The following is a 21,435-nucleotide window of genomic DNA, read 5'->3' on the forward strand; positions in this document are numbered from 1 at the left end:
AAGATTGAAGACTTCGTCCCGTGTCCGGAAGGGACTTTCCTTGGCATGGAAGGCAAGCTTGGCGATACGGATATGTAGATCTCCTACCATTGTAACCGACTTTGTGTAACCATAACCCTCTCCGGTGTCTATATAAACCGGAGGGTTTTAGTCCGTAGGACGACATACAGAACAACAATCATACCATAGGCTAGCTTCTAGGGTTTAGCCTCTCCGATCTTGTGGTAGATCTACTCTTGTACTACCCATATCATCAATATTAATCAAGCAGAACGTAGGGTTTTACCTCCATCAAGAGTGCCCGAACCTGGGTAAAACTTCGTGTCCCTTGCCTCCTGTTACCATCCGGCCTAGACGCACAGTTCGGGACCCCCTACCCGAGATCCACCGGTTTTGACACCGACATTGGTGCTTTCATTGAGAGTTCCTCTGTGTTGTCGCCGTCAGGCTTGATGGCTCCTACGATCATCAATAGCGATGCAATCCAGGGTGAGACCTTCCTCCCCGGATAGATCTTCGTCTTCGACGGCTTCGCACTGCGGGCCAATTCACTTGGCCATCTGGAGCAGATCGAAAGCTATGCCCCTGGCCGTCAGGTCAGATTAGGAAGTTTAAACTGCACGGCTGACATCCGTGGGGACTTGATCTTCGACGGATTCGAGCCACTGCCGAGCGCGCCGCACTGTCACGACGAGCATGATCTAGCTCTGCCGCCGAACAGTGCCCTGGAGGCCGCACCCGCATCGGCTTCGACCCTTAATTCGGAGCCAACTGCGCCGATCAAGGATGGGTGGTTGGACGCCGCCTCGGGGGCTGCGATCCCAACGGCGATCGAGCCGAACACCAGCCCCGCACTTCGTGAGACTCGTGACTCCAAGGAGCCGGACTCCTCTCCGGACTCCGAACCCTCCGCGCCCCTGCCGATCGAATCCGATCGGGCGCCAATCATGGAGTTTACTGCCGCGGACATCTTTCAGCACTCACCTTTCGGCGATATTCTGAAGACACTAAAGTCTCTCTCTTTATCAGGAGAGCCCTGGCCGGACTATGGTCAGCAAGGTTGGAATACGGACGATGAAGAAATTCAAAGCCCACCCACCACCCACTTTGTAGCCACTGTCGACGATTTAACCGACATGCTCGACTTCGACTCCGAAGACATCGACGGTATGGACGCCGATGAAGGAGATGATGATGAACCAGCGCCTATTGAGCCCTGGAAAGCCACCTCGTCATATGACGTATACATGGTGGACGCACCAAAAGATGACGACGAGGAGCGGAAGGACGCACCGAAGGCTTGTTCCCTCGAGAAGCAGTCAAAGCGGCGATGCGAGCGCCGCCCCAAATCCCGCCTCGACAGAAATAACGATCGCACAGACCCAGCGCTGGAGCAGGGCGAACCGCTGCCGGACAACGGCAATCCGGATAATCAAACCGAACAAACAAATTCTATCAAAGATACTGGTCCGGACGACATAACGCCAGACGGGCACCCGGAGCAACAGAATGCCCGTAAAAGGCTTGTTGCCACCACGAGGAGTATTAAAAAGCAGAAGCAAAGGCTCAAGGCTGCGCAAGACACACTCCAAATCAGATGGAGTAAAATACTCAACACAGCAGCGAGGTACGGCGACAATCACCCCTCCAAGAGCTACCCAAAGCGGAAGCTGCTACCTGAATTCGATGAGGAGGCCTCAGACCCCCCACAACCAAATATCAAAGCAGCCACATGGCCAGATAGACGACCCCTCTACCAACACAGAGTGGCATACAACGCCACTCACAATACAACATGCAACCCATGCGAGGGCTCGCACCCAAAGGACGACGCAACAAGATCCATCTATGGACCACGCAAGCGCGCCCCAGCATACAATGCAACACAACAAACATCCGAACAATGCGGTACACCCAGCTACATGGGTGCCACACACCCCCTATGTTTCACCGATGAGGTGCTGGACCATGAATTTCCAGAGGGATTCAAACCCGTAAACATGGAGACATACGACGGAACAACAGACCCTGGGGTCTGGATTGAGGACTACATCCTTCATATCCATATGGCTCGAGGAGATGATCTCCACGCCATCAAGTACTTACCCCTCAAGCTCAAAGGGCCAGCTCGTCACTGGCTTAAAGGCCTCCCCGAAAGCTCCATTGGAAGTTGGGAGGAGCTCGAAGACGCCTTTCGGGCAGATTTTCAAGGGACTTATGTTTGACCTCCGGATGCGGACGATTTGAGTCATATAACTCAACAGCCCGGAGAGTCAGCCCGAAAGCTTTGGAACAGGTTTCTTACTAAAAAGAACCAGATTGTCGACTGTCCGGACGCCGAAGCCTTGGCAGCTTTTAAGCATAGCGTCCGTGACGAATGGCTCGCCAGACACCTCGGCCAAAATAAGCCGAGAACGATGGCCGCATTAACAAACCTCATGACCCGCTTTTGCGCGGGTGAGGACAGCTGGCTAGCCAGATGCAACACCAGCGACCCCAGTACATCTGAAGTTAGAGATGGAAACGGGAAATCACGGCGCAACAGCAATAACAAACGCCGGAATAAAGAAGACAACACGAAGGGCACGGCAGTAAACGCCGGATTCAAAAGCTCTCGGCCAGGTCAAAAGCTGCCCTCTAAAGGCACCAGGGATGAACTGTCCAGCCTCAACAAAATTCTGGACCAAGTATGTCAGATCCATAGTACCCCTGGTAAACATGCTAATCATACCCATAGAGAATGTTGGGTCTTCAAGCAATCCGGCAAGCTCAACGCCGTACACAAGGGGGAGGATACACCAAGTGAAGACGAGGACGAGCCTCCCAAGCAAGACACTGGGGAACAAAAGAAATTTCCACCAGAAGTCAAAACAGTAAACGTGTTACATGTGATCAAGGGAAAAAACAACGCGGCACTCCCAGGACAATATACCCAAGTGCCTGTCACCGCGAAGTCCTGCCACTGGTCGTCTCAACCGATCACTTTCGACCATCGCGATTACTCAGCAAGTATCCGACGCGCAGGATGGGCTGCCCTGGTATTAGACCCAGTAATTGGCGGATATCACTTCACACGAGTCTTGATGGACGGTGGCAGCAATATAAACCTAATATATCAGGATACAATTCGCGGGATGGGGTTAGACCCAACAAAAATTCGCCACAGCAATACTACCTTTAAAGGAGTAATGCCAGGCCCAGGGGCTCATTGTACAGGCTCCCTCCTACTACAAGTTATATTCGGCTCCTCCGATAACTTTTGTCGCGAGCATTTAACCTTCCACATCGCTCCGTTCCAAAGTGGCTATCAAGCACTGCTCGGACGCGAAGCTTTCGCTCGCTTTAATGCAATACCACACTACGCCTCCCTCACACTCAAGATGCCCGGTCCACGTGGCATCATTTCAGTGAGCGGAAATATCAAGCGATCTCTGCGCGCCGAAGAGAGTGCGGCTGCCTTGGCAGCCGCACACTAAAGGCGCCCGGACCAGTGAAAGCATCCAATAGGTCGTCAAGACCTCAGACACAACTAATCAAGTCCGGCGCCGCTATTTATACCGAATAAATGGTCACACCCCTATTTGATACAAGGGGCTCAACGCGCGTAGACAAGTGGCAATTTCTTCTCATCTTGAATTATACATGGTTTCTTTAAAAACTATCTTTTTGCACGACAACTTTTTCACCTAAATTCCTCTCTTTTACAGGCGATCATCGTGCTACACCCGTCCAGGATACGGCACAACGGAGACATAGGCGCAGACGTGCAGCAGGGACCCGCTCCAAGGATTCTTTTTAGATTAAGACCCTGCGTAAACCTTTTTTACTGTCTCTTGTTGATACATATGCACCGTTGAGAAGGATGCTGACGTCTTGGCATGTGGCCACGTCAGAACAATGCACGTACCTGGACACAAGGGGCTTCTTACAAAGGCCATTATTTAGGCCCGGTTTATACCACAAAGACCGAATACCTTAGGGAGTGTTCGGCGTCGCGAGTTTGGCCTTATATGCATCAGCTCCGAATCATTGTCTTTGGTCAAATGTTGGGTTTGCCCGGCTCCTGTGTTTTGGTGCCTTACGTTCCGCTTTACCGGCTAAGGTAGCACCAGGAGAACTACTGCGATTGTGCCCTGATTCATCCGGACAAGCACCTCAGTAGAGAAAGCCAAAAACTGACTGTCATGATATAGCGTGAGACTGGTCAACCACTCGATGACCTGTTGGAATGTTAGAATTCCTCTGCCTTAACAAAGGGCCGCTTTCTGGCCAGGCATGTACGCACCCCGGGATCAGGAGAGTGTGGAGCCACCAGGGGCTATCTAGTAGCCCCACTGTCAAACTCCTATGGCTAAGTGAAAGTGCTAAAGCATTATAGTCTGGTTGCCTCGCTCGCTCCGCTATCACCTCCTTAATAGGACCAAGACGTTGGGTTAAGTGTGAACGCCTGTTTTTTGCGAGCACCTCCGCATTATATGCGTGAGGGTTGAAGCCGACGGCTGCAATCTTTCAGGTTATACACATGTATACATAAACGGCCGCCCAGGAGGCATCATATTACTTTTAGGCAAAATTATAAAAATAGCCTTACAAAAATTTATAAAAGCATTTCGCTTACAATGAGATTACATATCACTCAAACATAATATTTTTTGAGCACTGGGTCTCTATCAAACGAGCACCCTCAAGAACTTCTTCAAAGTAGTGCTCAGCAGCCATTCGACCTATGGCCAAATCCCGTGCTGCAACAGTGGTAGCATCCATCTCCGCCCAGTATGCTTTAACACGGGCAAAGGCCATCCGTGCACCCTCTATGCACGCTGACCTCTTCATCGCATTAATGCGCGACACCACGTCAAGGAACTGCTGCACCAAGCTGAAATAGCTGTTCGGTTTTGGCCTTTCCGGCCATAGCTGATCCACAACAGACCTCATGGCGAGTCCGGACAACCTATTCAGTTCGGCCCATTCGGCTAGTTGGTCAGTCAATGAAAGCGGACACTCGAGAGAATGGAATTGTGTCCAAAACAGCTGGTCCACTTCACGGCCAGTCTGACCCTGAAAGTACTTGGCCGCATCGGCAGCGCTCGCCGCCAAATCCATATACACATCCTCCGAACTCCATAGCCGATCCAGAGAGGCATACCGTGGATCTCCGAACTTCCTCCACAACATGAAGGGTTTCCCAGCTACAATATCCCCGGCTTCCCGCAGCTCCTCCTTCTTCGCCCTCATAGCAGAGCGGATGTCTTTTCTCATCGCAGCAGCCTTCTCAAGGTCCGATGCCTTTGCTAGGTTTTCCTTTTCAAGAACCCGGCAATGGTCGGCGGCGGCTTTTAATTCTATGGCCATCTTGGCCATCTTATCTCGGCTCTTGCCATGCGCGGCCTTCTCGGATTTCAACTCTTCGGCCGCCTTCAAAGTAGCCGCATTACCAAACCTCGCTTATTCCTTGGCTCGGGTAAGTTCTGCCCGCAAGGCTTCAACAGTGGCAGCTCCATCTGTAGTCACAACATATTAAAGATACTAGCATCATGCTGCTCTTACTATGTGGCATTTACCAGATAATGACACTTACCCTGTGCCTCATCAAGCCTTTTGTTAACAAGCTCGATGTCGGCGTCTGCCGCATCCAACTGCCGTTTTAAATGGGCAAACTCGCTAGTCCGGCTAGCCACCGGAGCTTCCATCACCTGCACATAGAGGCAGTATGGTTATTACCTTGGAATATGATCCTCTGTTCGTCGTCGTTTCCGACGACAACTAGAGTCTCAGGGGCTACTATCTACACAGGGCACACCTAGCATGTGCATGACTATCATACATTATTTTATGTACCTCAAAGCCTGTCAGTAGACTCATAAAAGCTTCATGCAATCCGCTCTCGGCGGATGAGATTCTCTCCATCACCGTATTCATCAGCACACGGTGTTCATCTGAGATGGCCGCTCGCCCCACCAACTCCCTCAGAACATCCGATCGCACACCAGACGGTGCCGGACTCTTTTGTCCGCTCTCTTTGGGAGCCGGACACTGGGAGCTTCAGGGGTCAATGGGATTATCTTCTGGCCTCACCGGACTCGGAGAGGCCCTCCGCGACGACACTTCGGGGTCGCCCGCTTCCGGAGCGGAGGAGTCCGGAGGAGGCATTTCGCTCTCCATCATCTCTGGAAGAAGATCCCCTGAAGATGAGCTCATTTGAGAGGGGCTAAGGCCCGAACTGCAAAGATATATGCGGTGGTTATTTTCTCAGAAGAAAAAGATGGCATACCTGTACTATTAAAGTATTTCGGGTCACTTACTACTCGCTGGAGAATTGATCCCCCCGCGGACTTTGTGCGGCAAAAGCACCCCCCAAGGTAGGACCCTCTATGGGAGACTTCTTCTCCCTTTTGGAAGCTTCGGCTTCCGAATCCCCGGGCGCAGTCCTTTTCCTCCTCCGGTTGTCTTCCTTCATGGAGACGCTCGCTCCCTCGGTTAGAATGGGCAGCGTTGGGGGCCCGCGTCCGCCCGTATTATCCTCCCCAGTATCTTCCTTCAAGGGCTCCGGGCAAGGTGTGACCTGGAGCATCTTTTCCAATACCGGATTGTCCAAACCCTCAGGGAGGGGGGCCGAGCACTGGATCAACTTCGCCTTTGTTAGCCAGTCCTGGTCAAAAAGCAAACTCTTAGAAATAACTTCGTAACAAATGAGAGATAGTATGTTCGGCCGGAAGATTCCTTACCTGTTCGGCGGCGCGGTTACTGCTCAGGCCCACGTCCTCGGTGATTTCCGGACACTCTACCTGAGGTCCGAAGAATGACTTGTACATCTCCTCGTGCGTCAGGCCGAGGAAATTTTAAATGACACGCGGTCCCTCGGGATTGAACTCCCACAAGCGAAGGGGCCGGCGTTTGCAAGGCTGGACTTGACGAACCAGCATAACTTGTATTACCGCAACCAAACTAAAATCTCCATTGACGAGATCTCGAATGCGGCTTTGCAGTATAGGCACGTCCTTGGCTGGACCCCAACTCAGACCTCTGCTGATCCATGACATCAGTTGTGGTGGAGGGCCCGAGCGGAAAACAGGGGCGGCCGCCCACTTGGCACTTCTAGGAGCCGTGATGTAGAACCACTCCTGTTGCCACAATTCAGACACCTCTGGAATGGAACCTTTGGGCCATGGAGCTCCCGTCATCTTGCATATTGAGGCACCTCCACACGCCACATGTTGCCCCTTGATCATCTTGGGCTTTACTTCAAAGGTCTTGAGCCACAGGCCAAAGTGAGGGGTAACCCGGAGGAAGGCCTCACACACGACAATAAATGTCGTGATATGGAGAAAGGAGTCCGGAGCTAGATCATGGAAATCTAGCCCGTAATAAAACATCAAACCCCTGACGAAAGGATCCATAGCAAGGCCTAGACCTCGGAGGAAGTGGGAGATGAACACGATGTTCTCATTGGGTTCGGGGGAGGGGATGGCCTGCCCTCGGGTAGGCAGCCGATGCAAAATCTCGGCGGTCAGATCTCTGGCCTCCCTCAACTTTTTGATGTCTTCTTCCGTGACGGAGGAAGGCACCCATCGGCCTTGAAGGCTAGATCCGGACATGACTGAAGGTTCGGAGCACCTGACCTGAACTTTGGGCGTTTGAGCTTGAGGTGGGGGAATGATTCGATTGAGCACAGGAGGGAAAAAATAAAAGCCTTGTCCCTTTATAAAGAGGGTGAATATCAAGCGTCCTCTCCGTGGCCGTTTGGACTTGCCTATAGTCTAGGAGTCCTAGAAGCGGTGGGGTTACTCACGCCCGTATTGATGAGAATCTCGGAATAAGGGGACATGATCTCTGCTTTAACAAGACGTGCCAAGGAAACCGCCTCGCATGACGCACTGAGGTGGGATAATAAAACGATTCGAATAAAGGCTTGGCCATGGTGCGATGTCACGCTACGGAATACGTCAGCAGATTAGATTTGTGTAAATATTATTCTCTCTATGGCAATATGTGGAAACTTATTTTGCAGAGCCGGACACTATCTTTGTGTTCAAAATCTTCTATGAAGTACTTGGAGGAGGAACCCGCCTTGCAATGCCGAAGACAATCTGTGCGCCGGACTCGTCGTCATTGAAGCCTGGTTCAGGGGCTACTGAGGGAGTCCTGGATTAGGGGGTGTCCGGATGGCCGGACTATACCTTCAGCCGGACTCATGGACTATGAAGATAGAAGATTGAAGACTTCGTCCCGTGTCCGGAAGAGACTTTCCTTGGCGTGGAAGGCAAGCTTGGCGATACGGATATGTAGATCTCCTACCATTGTAACCGACTTTGTGTAACCCTAACCCTCTCCGGTGTCTATATAAACCGGAGGGTTTTAGTCCGTAGGACGACATACAGAACAACAATCATACCATAGGCTAGCTTCTAGGGTTTAGCCTCTCCGATCTTGTGGTAGATCTACTCTTGTACTACCCATATCATCAATATTAATCAAGCAGGACGTAGGGTTTTACCTCCATCAAGAGGGCCCGAACCTGGGTAAAACTTCGTGTCCCTTGCCTCCTGTTACCATCCGGCCTAGACGCACAGTTCGGGACCCCCTACCCGAGATCCGCCGGTTTTGACACCGACAATGAAACTTCAGATCAAGTTGCTACTAAATTTCGTAGGTCCACAAGGACATGTTCCGCACCGGAGTTGTACGGCAACCCTGTCTTGGAAATCATGTTGTTAGACAACGGTGAACCTTCGAACTATGAAGAAGCGATGGCGGGTCCGGATTCCAACAAATGGCTGGAAGCCATGAAATCCGAGATAGGATCCATGTATGAAAACGAAGTATGGACTTTGACTGACTTGCCCGATGATCGGCGAGCCATAGAAAATAAATGGATCTTTAAGAAGAAGACAGACGCGGATGGTAATGTAACCATCTATAAAGCTCGGCTTGTCGCTAAGGATTATCGACAAGTTCAAGGGGTTGACTACGATGAGACTTTCTCACCCGTAGCGAAGCTGAAGTCCGTCCGAATCATGTTAGCAATTGCCGCATTCTATGATTATGAGATATGGCAAATGGACGTCAAAATGGCATTCCTTAATGGTTTCCTTAAGGAAGAATTGTATATGATGCAGCCGGAAGGTTTTGTCGATCCTAAGAATGCTGACAAGGTGTGCAAGCTCCAACGCTCGATTTATGGGCTGGTGCAAGCATCTCGGAGTTGGAACATTCGTTTTGATGAGATGATCAAAGTGTTTGGGTTTACGCAGACTTATGGAGAAGTCTGCATCTACAAGAAAGTGAGTGGGAGCTCTGTAGCATTTCTCATATTGTATGTGGATGAGATACTATTGATGGGAAATGATATAGAATTCTTGGAAAGCATAAAGGCCTACTTGAACAAGTGTTTTTCAATGAAGGATCTTGGAGAAGCTGCTTATATATTAGGCATCAAGATCTATAGAGATAGATCGAGACGCCTCATTGGTCTTTCACAGAGTACGTACCTTGACAAGATATTGAAGAAGTTCAATATGGATCAGTCAAAGAAGGGGTTCTTGCCTATATTGCAAGCTATGAGATTGAGCACGGCTCAATGCCCGGCCAGAGCAAAAGATACAGAAAACATGAGTGTCGTCCCCTATGCCTCGGCCATAGGGTCTATCATGTATGCTATGCTGTGTACCAGACCTGATGTAAACCTTGCCGTAAGTTTGGTAGGAAGATACCAAAGTAATCCCGGCATGGAACACTGGACAGCAGTCAAGAATATCCTGAAGTACCTGAAGAGGACTAAGGATATGTTTCTCGTTTATGGAGGTGACGAAGAGCTTGTCGTAAAGGGTTACGTCGATGCTAGCTTCGACACAGATCTGGATGACTCTAAGTCACATACCAGATACGTGTATATTTTGAATGGTGGGGCAGTAAGCTGGTGCCGTTGCAAGCAAAGCGTTGTGGCGGGATCTACATGTGAAGCGGAGTACATGGCAGCCTCAGAGGCAACACAAGAGGCAATTTGGGTGAAGGAGTTCATTACCGACCTAGGAGTCATACCCAATGCGTCGGGCCCGATGACTCTCTTCTGTGACAACACTGGAGCTATTTCCCTTGCCAAGGAGCCCAGGTTTCACAGGAAGACCATGCATATCAAGCGTCGCTTCAACTCCATTCGTGAAAGTATTCAAAATGGAGACATAGATATTTGTAAAGTACATATGGACCTAAATGTGGCAGATCTGTTGACTAAACCTCTCCCTAGAGCAAAACATGATCAACACCAGAACTGCATGGGTGTTCGATTCATCACAATGTAACTAGACTATTGACTCTAGTGCAAGTGGGAGACTGTTGGAAATATGCCCTAGAGGCAATAATAAAATGGTTATTATTATATTTCTTTGTTCATGATAATTGTCTATTGTTCATGCTATAATTGTGTTATCCGGAAATCGTAATACATGTGTGAATACATAGACCACAACACGTCCCTAGTGAGCCTCTAGTTGACTAGCTCGTTGATCAAAAGATAGTCATGGTTTCCTGATTATGGACATTGGATGTCATTGATAACGGGATCACACCGTTAGGAGAATGATGTGATGGACAAGACCCAATCCTAAGCATAGCTTAAAGATCGTGTAGTTCGTTTGCTAGAGCTTTTCCGAATGTCAAGTATCATTTCCTTAGACCATGAGATTGTGCAACTCCCGGATACCGTAGGAGTGCTTTCGGTGTGCCAAACGTCACAACGTAACTGTGTGACTATAAAGGTACACTACGGGTATCTCCGAAAGTGTCTGTTGGGTTGGCACGAATCGAGACTGGGATTTGTCACTCCGTATGACGGAGAGGTATCTCTGGGCCCACTCGGTAAAGCATCATCATAATGAGCTCAATGTGATCAAGTGGTTGATCACGGGATCATGCATTACGGTACGAGTAAAGTGACTTGTCGGTAACGAGATTGAACGAGGTATTGGGATACCGACGATCGAGTCTCGGGCAAGTAAGGTACCGATTGACAAAGGGAATTGTGTACGAGATTGATTGAATCCTCGACATCGTGGTTCGTCCGATGAGATCATCGAGGAGCATGTGGGAGCCAACATGGGTATCCAGATCCCGCTGTTGGTTATTGACCGGAGAGGCGTCTCTGTCATGTTTGCGTGTCTCCCAAACCCGTAGGGTCTACACACTTAAGGTTCGGTGACGCTAGGGTTGTTGAGATATTAGTATACGGTAACCCGAAAGTTGTTCGGAGTCTTGGATGAGATCCCGGACGTCAGGAGGAGTTCCAGAATGGTCCAGAGGTGAAGATTTATATATAGAAAGTCAAGTTTCGGCCATCGGGAAAGTTTCGGGGGTAATCGGTATTGTACCGGGACCACCGGAAGGGTCCCGGGGGTCCATCGGGTGGGGCCACCTATCCCGGAGGGCCCCATGGGCTGAAGTGGGAGGGTAACCAGCCCCTAGTGGGCTGGTGCGCCCCCCTTGGGCCTCCCCCTGCGCCTAGGGTTGGAAACCCTAGGGGTGGGGGGCAACCCACTTGGCTTGGGGGGCACTCCACCCCCTTGGCCGCCGCCCCCCCCTTGGAGATTGCATCTCCTAGGGCTGGCGCCCCCCTAGGGGTCCTATATATAGTGGGGGGGGGAGGGAGGGCAGCCGCACCCTAGCCCTCGGCGCCTCCCTCTCCCTCCCGTGACACTTCTTCCTCTCCCTGAGCTTGGCGAAGCCCTGCCGAGATCACCGTTGCTTCCACCACCACGCCGTCGTGCTGCTGGATCTCCATTAACCTCTCCTTCCCCCTTGCTGGATCAAGTTGGAGGAGACGTCTTCCCAACCATACGTGTGTTGAACGCGGAGGTGCCGTCCGTTCGGCGTTAGGTCATCGGTGATTTGGATCACGACGAGTACGACTCCATCAACCCCGTTCTCTTGAACGCTTCCGCTCGCGATCTACAAGGGTATGTAGATGCACTCTCCTCTCCCTCGTTGCTAGATGACTCCATAGATTGATCTTGGTGATGCGTAGAAAATTTTAAAATTCTGCTATGTTCCCCAACATTACTCACATGTCGATGTGAACTATATTACGGACTCTAGTAAACCCTTTGGGTGTTGGAAACATGGTGATGTGAACCATGGGTGTTAATCACATGGTGATGTGAACTATTGGTGTTAAATCACATGGCGATATGAACTATTATTGACTCTAGTGCAAGTGGAAGACTGAAGGAAATATGCCCTAGAGGCAATAATAAAGTTGTTATTTATATTTCCTTATATCATGATAAATGTTTATTATTCTTGCTAGAATTGTATTAACCAGAAACTTGATACATGTGTGAATACATAGATAAAACAAAGTGTCCCTAGTATGCCTCAACTTGACTAGCTCGTTAATCAATGATGGTTAAGTTTCGTGACCATAGACATGTGTTGTCATTTGATGAACGGGATCACATCATTAGGAGAATGATCTGATGGACAAGACCCATCCGTTAGCTTAGCATAATGTTCGTTAAGTTTTATTGATATTGCTTTCTTCATGATTTATACATATTCCTTTTGACAATGAGATTATGCAACTCCCGAATATCGAAGGTACACCTTGTGTGCTATCAAACGTCACAACGTAACTGGATGATTATAAAGATGCTCTAAGGTGTCTCCAAAGGTGTTTGTTCGGTTGGCATAGATCGAGATTAGGATTTGTCACTCCGAGTATCGGAGAGGTATCTCCGGGCCCTCTCGGTAATGCACATCATGATAAGCCTTGCAAGAAATGTGAATAATGAATTAGTTGCGGGATGATGCATTACGGAACAAGTAAAGAGACTTGCCGGTAATGAGATTGAACTAGGTATGAAGATACCGACGATCGAATCTCGGGCAAGTAACATACCGATGACAAAGGGAATAACGTATGTTGTCATTACGGTTTGATCGATAAAGATCTTCATAGAATATATAGGAACCAATATGAGCATCCAGGTTCCACTATCGGAGAGGTGTCCCGGTCATGTCTACATAGTTCTCGAACCCGTAGGGTCTGCATGCTTAACGTTCGATGACAAGTTGTATTATATGAGTTATGTGATTTGGTGACTGAATGTTGTTCGGTGTCCCAGATGAGATCACAGACATAACGAGGAGTCTCTAAATGGTTGAGAGGTAAAGATTGATATATAGGACGATAGTATTCAGACACCAGAAGTGTTCTGGGGGTACCAGGTACGTATCGGGTCACCGAAAGGGGTTTCGGGCACCCCCTGGCAAAAATATGGGCCTTATTGGGCCAAGGGTGGGACAGACCAGCCCCTAAGGGGTTGGTGCGCCCCCATATGGGCCAGCCTAAGTGCAAAAACGAAAAGGGGAGGAGGAAAGGAAATAGAGGGAGTAGGATTCCCCCTTCCTTTCCCCTCTCCCCTCTTCCCTCCCCCTCCGAAGATAAGGAAAGGGGGAGGCCGAATTGGAGTTGGCCCCCAAGTAGGATTCCTCCTACTCGGGGCACCCCATGGCTGTCCCCCTCCCCCTCCCACCTATATATATGTGGGGAGGGGGCGCCTAGAACACAGAAAAAACTTTCTTAGCCGTGTGCGGCGCCCCCCTCCACAGTTTACGCCTCCGGTCATATTCACATAGTGCTTAGGCGAAGCCCTGCGCGGATTACTTCACCATCACCGTCACCACGCCGTCGTGCTAACGGAACTCTCCCTTGACACTTTGCTGGATCAAGAGTTTGAGGGACATCATCGAGCTGAACGTGTGCAGAACTCGGAGGTGCCGTACGTTCGGTGCTTGATCGGTCGGAACGAGAAGAAGTTCGACTACATCAACCGCATTAACAAACGCTTCCGCTTTCGGTCTATGAGGGTACGTGGACACACTCTCCCCTCTTGTTGCTATGAATCTCCTAGATAGATCTTGCGTGATCGTATGATTTTTTTTGAAATTGCATGCTACGTTCCCCAACACATATAACCAGCAAGAATTTACATATTCAATCACATGCATTATGATGTATCACAGTCTAGTACCATATTCTATCATAGTTAAATAAACAAGCTAACAACAAGTTGCCCAACTGCATATAGCACAGCCTGTGGAAATTTTCATAGAAACTAATATGAGAGTATCGATCATTGAGACCATATTATGGCACTGCAGAAATAGTTGGTAAAAAAAGCTCAGCTCCATCATAGCAACTTGGAATTAAGCTCAACTCTATTAATAATTGTCCTCGTCTCTAATCATCTTCTTCACCTCGACTATGGCAGACTTGGCAATTTCAAAAACTGTCTCAGCAGCCTCGAGGGCTCCTTGCGCACTTTGTACAACAGCTTTGCGGCTTCTGGCTGCCCTCGCAGGATCAGGAGATCCTTCAACGCTCTTGGCGTATTGTAGAGCCATCTGTGTGTCTACTAGGGTCCTCTCCGCATAGCTGAGTGCGAACACTGAGTATCCAACCAGCCTCGAGAAGACGTCCAGGGCTGTAGGAGTCGTAATGAGGCCTGTCGGCTCCTTCATCTAAATCGCAAAAGTTGACACTTAGATAAACCACATGTATACGAAAGCAATTTATACAGAAACCCTCGACGTCTTTCTTCGGCTGGTACTTCGACTGTCGGTGATGGTCGTTCTTCACCTTCTCCTCCTCCTATATCAATGTATCATAGGAAGAGGAGGAGGCTAGAACGGCCCTCTACGACAACAGTCAGTTCATCTCCCAAGTGGTTGTATATATGCTGTACACTCAATATTATTTCGACTGATGATGAAAGTCGTCCTTCACCTTCTCCTCCTGCCTTAACAAGTTCTCAGAGGAGGAGAAGAGGAAGGATGACCCCTATGACAACAGTCGGTATCCTTCTCTCAAAACAACTCTCATCTCAGTATGTGGATTTTGAGTGAGAATTACCCCCTAAACAAAGAATGTAACTAACAATATCAGTAGACTAATTAAGTAATACCTTAAAAACATTAAATAGATACATAATAATATCAACATCACTACATTAAAATTTGGGCAAGAACTATGCTTTAAAATGGACATAGTAAGTGCTAGAAATTTGGCGGAACATAAATAAATCAATGTTTCGCCAAAACATTAGTTCTTATTATGAATCCCTATAAAGAAAGTTCCTATAATTTATGGTCTACGAATATATATAAAAAAGTTCCTATACTCTACAAACAAAGAGTGTAACTAACAATATCAACATCACTACATAGAAATTTGGGCATGAACTATGCTTTCAAATGGACATATTAAGTGCTAGAAATTTGCCGAAACGAAAATAAATCAATGTTTCGCCAAAACACTAGCTCTTATTATGAATCCCTGTAAAGAAAGTTCCTACAATCTACGGTCTACGAATATGAATAAGAACGTTCCTATAATCTACAAACAAAGAGTGTATCTAACAATATCAACATCACTACATAGAAATTTGGGCATAGACTATGCTTTAAAGTTCATATAATCTACGATGTACGATCTAAGAATATGAATAAGAGAATTCCTACAATCTACGAACAATTAATGTAACTACAATCTACGATCTACAAACCCTAGACGTAACCCGGCCCCTAACTCACATACTCTAGCTCTAACCCTAGCTCCCCTACCAATGTGGGTGGCGGCCACGACAACAGCCGTTTGTGTGGGTGACGGCGATGGCGGGGGCGACGAGGTCGTACCGGATCCCGGGGCGACGGCGAGGCCGGCAGGGGCGGCGAATATGTTGGCGGGGAACAGGACGGCGGCGCCGAGGGGGGTGGTCAAGAGGACGGCGGGTCTGACGGGGCCGATGAAGAGGACGGCGAGGCAGAGGCGACAACGGCGCCCAGAGCGAGATCCATGGGACAGTTAGGGCGAGTGAAGTGAGGGGGTGACTGGGTGCCCGTGGGGATAAAACGTGTTCGTGCTGCGACGGGCGGCAACTAGCGACCACCACAACTATGTTCTGACAAAATACGACGGCTGGCAAGCATAACTAGTGGTGGTTGCTAGAAGTTGCCCGCCACTGCTAGGGCATCTGCCTGTGGCGGGCACTAGGCACTGCACGTCATAGCTGGGTTATGCAGATGAGTCCCGCCCGAGTGAACATACGTGTGGCGGGTGGTCTTTTGTGCCCGCCACAGTTAGTCAGTTTACTGTGGCCGGCAGGTTTTGTTACCTGCCACTGCTAGTTTTCAAAATTAGCTGTGGCGGGTGGCTCATCTCGCCCGTCGCTCATTGAGATTCACCTATAAGGCTTTTCTCAGTATTGGTCTATTCGTCCTGACCGACCTCTTTTTTTTGCAGAAAGCGACATTCAATTTGGATCAGGCCCAAACCTAGCCAAACGGCCTGTTAATCGGGTCAGCACGATAGCCTGTGTGCCTGGCACGTCATGGGCCGGCATGGCACGAGGCTAAGTGGGTCGTGCCTGGGGCTAAGTGGGTCGTGCCTGGGCTGCTATGCCGGGCACGCATGCCAGCCCTGGCACGGCACGCACAGTGTCACAGCGAGCGAGACGTGCTACATAAACGTGCAAGTGTGCTACTGCCTACTTGCTATGCTGCTACGTGCTGCTTTTAAATTAAAAAAGTATCATGTTAGTACTTTTAAATAAATAAATGTGCAAGTGTAGCGAGCGAAACGTGCATGCATGCATGAAGCCCTGCTGCATCGATGTGCCTCGTGGGCACGCTCTGGCTGCGACGGAAAACCCTACGCGCCGCTGAGAGCGTCAAAACGTCAAAATGTGACAGAACGCACAGGGAATGCCCGCATCCCTAGCAATGGGCCGGCCCGTTACACCAGAGCTAGCCATCTGGTTTTGGGAACCTCTAGAAGGTTCCCTGAACTGTTTTTCTTTCTTTCTTTTTGACCGTATTTCCTGTTTCTTCTTGGGGGGCTTTTCCTTTTTTGTCTTTTGTTTTACTTTTTTCCGTTTTCCTGTCTCTTTCTCTTCCTTTTCTTCTGTTTTCTGTTTATTTTTTCATTTTTTTGTTTCTTTCGAAATTGTTCAGAAAGATTGAAATTTGTTCGTGTTTCTAAAAAACGTTCCATATGTAAAAAAAATCGTGTTTAAAAAATGTTCACATTTCCAAAAATTGTTCGGGCATTTCAGAAAATGTTCTTGTTTTATACAATTTGTTCGGAATGTTTTTGTTCAAATGTTTTCACAATTTTTAGAAAATGTTCTTGTTTTAAAAAATTGTTCATGTTTTCATTATTTCAGGAGTATCAAAAAGTGTTCCAGTTTTAAAAATTGTTCACAAGTTTTTAAAAAATAGTGGTTGGAAATTTTGTTCACAAATTTCAAAATATGTTCACGTTTCCATTTTGAAATTTGTAAAAACGTTCTGGTTTCAAAAAAATTGCTCAAGATTTTCTAAAAATGTTCTTGTTTTTCGAAAATTTTATAGTTTTTAAAAAAATCACAAATTCGGTAAGTGTTTGTGTTTCACAGAACATTCCGTTTTTCTAAAAAAATATTGCTTCCAAAATTCCAAACTAATTCGGATCTGGGCAGCTTGTTTGTTCTTTAAAATCGATGCTAGCAGTTGGATCAGCTGCAATGGGTAGCTCAGTTGGCAGTAACACATCGTCTATAGCAGAGCATCGTGTGTTCGAATCCCCTCTAGCGCATATAATTTTCTAGAAAAACCCTACACATGGTCTGATGCGGGCCTTTTTTATAAAAAAATCAGGCCATCTCATGCCAGACGTGCCTACGGGCCAGCACGTTTAGCCATGGGCCGTGCCTGTGCCTCGGAGGGCAGCACGCGTGCCGGCCCGGGCACGGCTTGAGTAGTTAGCGTGCCTGGCCGGGCTGTGCAGTGGCTGCCCCGTTTAACCTAGTCCGGGCCATGCCAGGCTGGACCAACCCATCTGGCCAGGTTTGATCAGGCCCAACGCGCCTCTATAAGAAGAAAATACCCCTCCGCGACCTAGGTCTGCCATCACCGCCGCCTCCTCCTCAACCCTAACCCCCAAACTCAAATGCGTCGCCGCCCACTGATGTTCCTGTTCTACCACCGCGCCGCTATTGTCTCAACCCCATCCATAGTATTTCGCCATTGGTAAGTTTTTCGCCGCCTCCCTGCACCTTCTCGCACACACAAACACTCAAACCCATACTCTGACTTATCCTTTTAATTTATGATTCCCTTTTGTTGCAAACTCGATTTGTTATCAAGGAAAATAAGGCAATTTGATGGAGTGGTTGTTCTTATCTGATTATGAGTGATAGTAGGAACTGCTATAAATATCTAAGTTTTAGAGGATCTAGAGTTGCTCTAACAATCTAATTTTTTAACTACACATGATGGATTTTGGAACATGAGATCTCCCCAGTTTATCCTTCTCCTCTCATCTTCCTTTTCCGATTCCTCTCCTGAGTCATGGCCGACGTCTAATCTAGATCGGAGAATTTGGGTTTATTTAACTTTTAGAGAATCTCCAGTTGCTGCAGCGATCGAGATTTATTTATCTACACATGATGAATTTGGAAAGAGTGGATCTCGACAGTTCACCCTCCCCCCTTCCTTTTCTGATTCCGCTCTCGAGTCCTGACCAACCTCCAATCTTGATTAAAGGATCTAGATTTATTTATTTAACGAATCCAGAGTTAGTTTAACGATATAGATTTATTTAACCGCACACAATATATTTTGTAGCATGGGATCTCCGCAGTTCACCCTTCTCCTCCACCTTAGTTTTCTAATTCCTCTTCCCAGTATTAATGATCCTTGAATCTAGATAAGATACAACATGGCTCTATAGCATCCCCTTCCACGAACTAGATATACCATCACCTCCACCTCAACCCCAACACCCAAACTCAGGCGCATCGCCGCACATCATCGTTCCTATTCACCTGTGGCGTTACTGCTATCTTAACCTAGTCAACTTTTATCATTGCTAACTTTTTTTTCTGTCCAATCACTGTCTAAACCTTACAAAATTCCACAAATTAACTTTGGGCGTGCCGTGCACAATGAGCACACAATCTAGATCTGATGTTCACCGACGTAAACCCATGCTCTTATGTATCATTCTAATCAATGGTTTCATTTTACGGTTCTTGATAGAAGCATAGTCGGTTTATTTATCAAGGAAAATATGACAACTTACTATGTCTATTCTTAATTGGGTATGAGGGATAGTAGAAACTATAAATGGAATGGAATAGGGTAACATTTTGTTGTGATGTTTACATGGGTTCCGGCCTTCCGGGTTCATTTACTTGATATATTCATACTTACCTTGGCATCATTTTCATGTAGAATCAAAATGGGCAGCGATCAAAATGGCACAAGAAAAAGACATAGGCATTCCTATGAATCCTACCGGGGAACAAATTTTAAGAAAACCAGAGCAAAGGTTCAGTTTGCAGACCTTTCTGAGGATCTACTGTCTATGATTCTATCAAAACTGCCGTTAAAGGACACTGTAAGGACTGGCATTCTATCAAGTAAATGGAAAGATAGGTGGAAGATATGCCCCAAACTAAGATTTAATGTTCTCACAGTGTCCAACAATGTGTTTTATGAGCGACAACACACTCAGAAATTCATTAAGACTGTTAATGCAGTCATGCAACAACATCAGGGCACATTTGTTGAAGAGCTCATGATCAAATTTGGATATGACAATAGGCTAGTGAATCATATCAATACTTGGGTTGCTTTTGCTGTATCGGCCCAGACAAAGAGTCTTGCCCTTGATTTACCGCCGGGCGATTTGTTGGTACCGCAAGTGGATCAATACAGATTTCCTTTTAATCTTTTAGATAACAGAAGCATATTTTGGCTTCGTCATCTGCAACTTAGTTTTGCATCATTTGAACTACCTCCTCAATTCAATGGTTTCCCGAATCTAAGAACACTTGACTTGCTCTTGTTACGTGTCACTCGGAAGGATCTTCAAGATTTGCTATCAAATTGCATTAATCTTGAGTGGTTTAGTATGGTTAGATGCCACTTGAATGACGAGCTAACAGTGGTTCGTCCATTGTCAAAGTTATTATACTTGCGTGTTGGGCACTGTAAGATAACAAAGATAGTACTAAATGCGATGAAACTCAAAACATTCATGTTCTATGGGCGGTTGTATCCTGTTGACCTTGGGGATGTTGCAGACCTAAAACATGCATTTCTTGATTTATATACCCCAATGACTCTTGAATATGCCTTGTCTGTACTTCCCAAAGTGCTTCCAAGTGTTCAAGATCTGACATTGCGTGCATCTTTTGAACTCAAGGTTTGTTATCTTACACTCCACTCTAATATGTAAGTTGGTTTTGCTAGGTTTTTTGGGCAGATGCCCTTGCTTATAGTCAAGCCATGTTGTTGTGCAGTTTACAAGGATTTATGTGACCATTTATATTATCTACTTTTCAGATGCCCTTGTGGATGACGACCCCTTGCAAGTTCTCCAACTTAAAATGTTTAGTTTTGAGGTTGGATTTAAATGACAAAGAAGATGGCAATATTTTGTCTTTGGCCTATTTTTTGAGTGTTTCTCCTTTCGTTGAAAAGTTAGCGATTTATGTGAGTATACTCCTATCTCCTATAGACTTCTCTTTGCTATAAGTATATTGACTCGTGAATCATGAATTATGCCATTGCTTAACATATTTTCTCTCTCAAACTATTGCAGTTTCATGTTTTTGGTTTCCCACATCGTGTTTCAGAGCCAATTAAGAGTGTTCCCCGGTGTCCACATAATCATCTAAAGAACCTACATATTACAGGATTTTCTGGAACAACAACACAACTTGAATTTCTAGTGCATGTTGTTGAAAGTGCCCATGCCCTGGAGATTTTGATGATTAAAGGATCTGACATAGTTGGCCGTCGTGTGGACCATGAATGGATAATAAAATTCCTTTCCTTATTTAGAGAACTAGAGAGAAAATATCTTCATGAAATAATTTCACCAAATGTGAAGCTCTCCATTATCTCTCGGGAATATAGAATGCTCGAACTAGAGAAAGACATGAATTTTCTGGCAGAAATCCGAGCTGCCTCATTGTGTTATGCAGCTCGTCAATGAGGAGGCCAAGATTTGGGTAATCGCATGGATGAAGCACTTGAGTAATTCGATGCTGGAGAGTAAAATCTTTGTTGTATTCCAGACTGTTATTGTAATGCTCCTTTTTCGAACATCAACCTTATACAATCCCTTCTTAATAAATGATGAAACGAATCTTTTGCCTCCGTTTCAAAAATATATATTATATATATACTATAGTATGTTGGTATGCAACTTTTTTTGTAAATTATGTCTAACAATTCGTCATTAATACCTTTTACTCTTTCCATCATCGATGTGTGCATGCAATTATATCATTTGCAAAACATTATATAGTACAACTCTAACAAGTTGTGTGAATGCTTGAAAACTAGGACACACGCATTCTATGACATCGAGCACAAGCACATTCCAAATCC

At 47.0% G+C, this 21,435-nt stretch overlaps 1 protein-coding gene across 1 annotated transcript; it reads left to right on the top strand.

The window, feature by feature from the left end:
* Positions 1 to 17,949: 17,949 nt before the first annotated feature.
* Positions 17,950 to 21,201, top strand: LOC119330856 (putative FBD-associated F-box protein At1g61330). The gene is made up of 4 exons (XM_037603989.1): positions 17,950 to 18,060; positions 19,267 to 20,242; positions 20,383 to 20,532; positions 20,642 to 21,201. Exons 2-4 carry the CDS (start codon positions 19,274 to 19,276, stop codon positions 21,035 to 21,037), a joined length of 1,515 nt encoding a protein of 504 aa, XP_037459886.1. The 5' UTR covers positions 17,950 to 18,060; positions 19,267 to 19,273; the 3' UTR covers positions 21,038 to 21,201.
* The last annotated feature ends 234 nt before the right edge of the window (positions 21,202 to 21,435 follow it).

Source organism: Triticum dicoccoides, chromosome 7A, assembly GCF_002162155.2.
Source record: "Triticum dicoccoides isolate Atlit2015 ecotype Zavitan chromosome 7A, WEW_v2.0, whole genome shotgun sequence".
Lineage (NCBI taxonomy): Eukaryota > Viridiplantae > Streptophyta > Magnoliopsida > Poales > Poaceae > Triticum > Triticum dicoccoides.

What these genes read in the sequence shown, in the direction of transcription:
- LOC119330856 (XM_037603989.1), top strand. Translation starts at nt 19,274, where the DNA reads ATGGGCAGCGATCAAAATGGCACAAGAAAAAGACATAGGCATTCCTAT. An exon ending in GTGCATCTTTTGAACTCAAG is followed by an intron (nt 20,243 to 20,382) that starts GTTTGTTATCTT and finishes TCTACTTTTCAG; the next exon opens with ATGCCCTTGTGGATGACGAC. An exon ending in TTGAAAAGTTAGCGATTTAT is followed by an intron (nt 20,533 to 20,641) that starts GTGAGTATACTC and finishes AAACTATTGCAG; the next exon opens with TTTCATGTTTTTGGTTTCCC.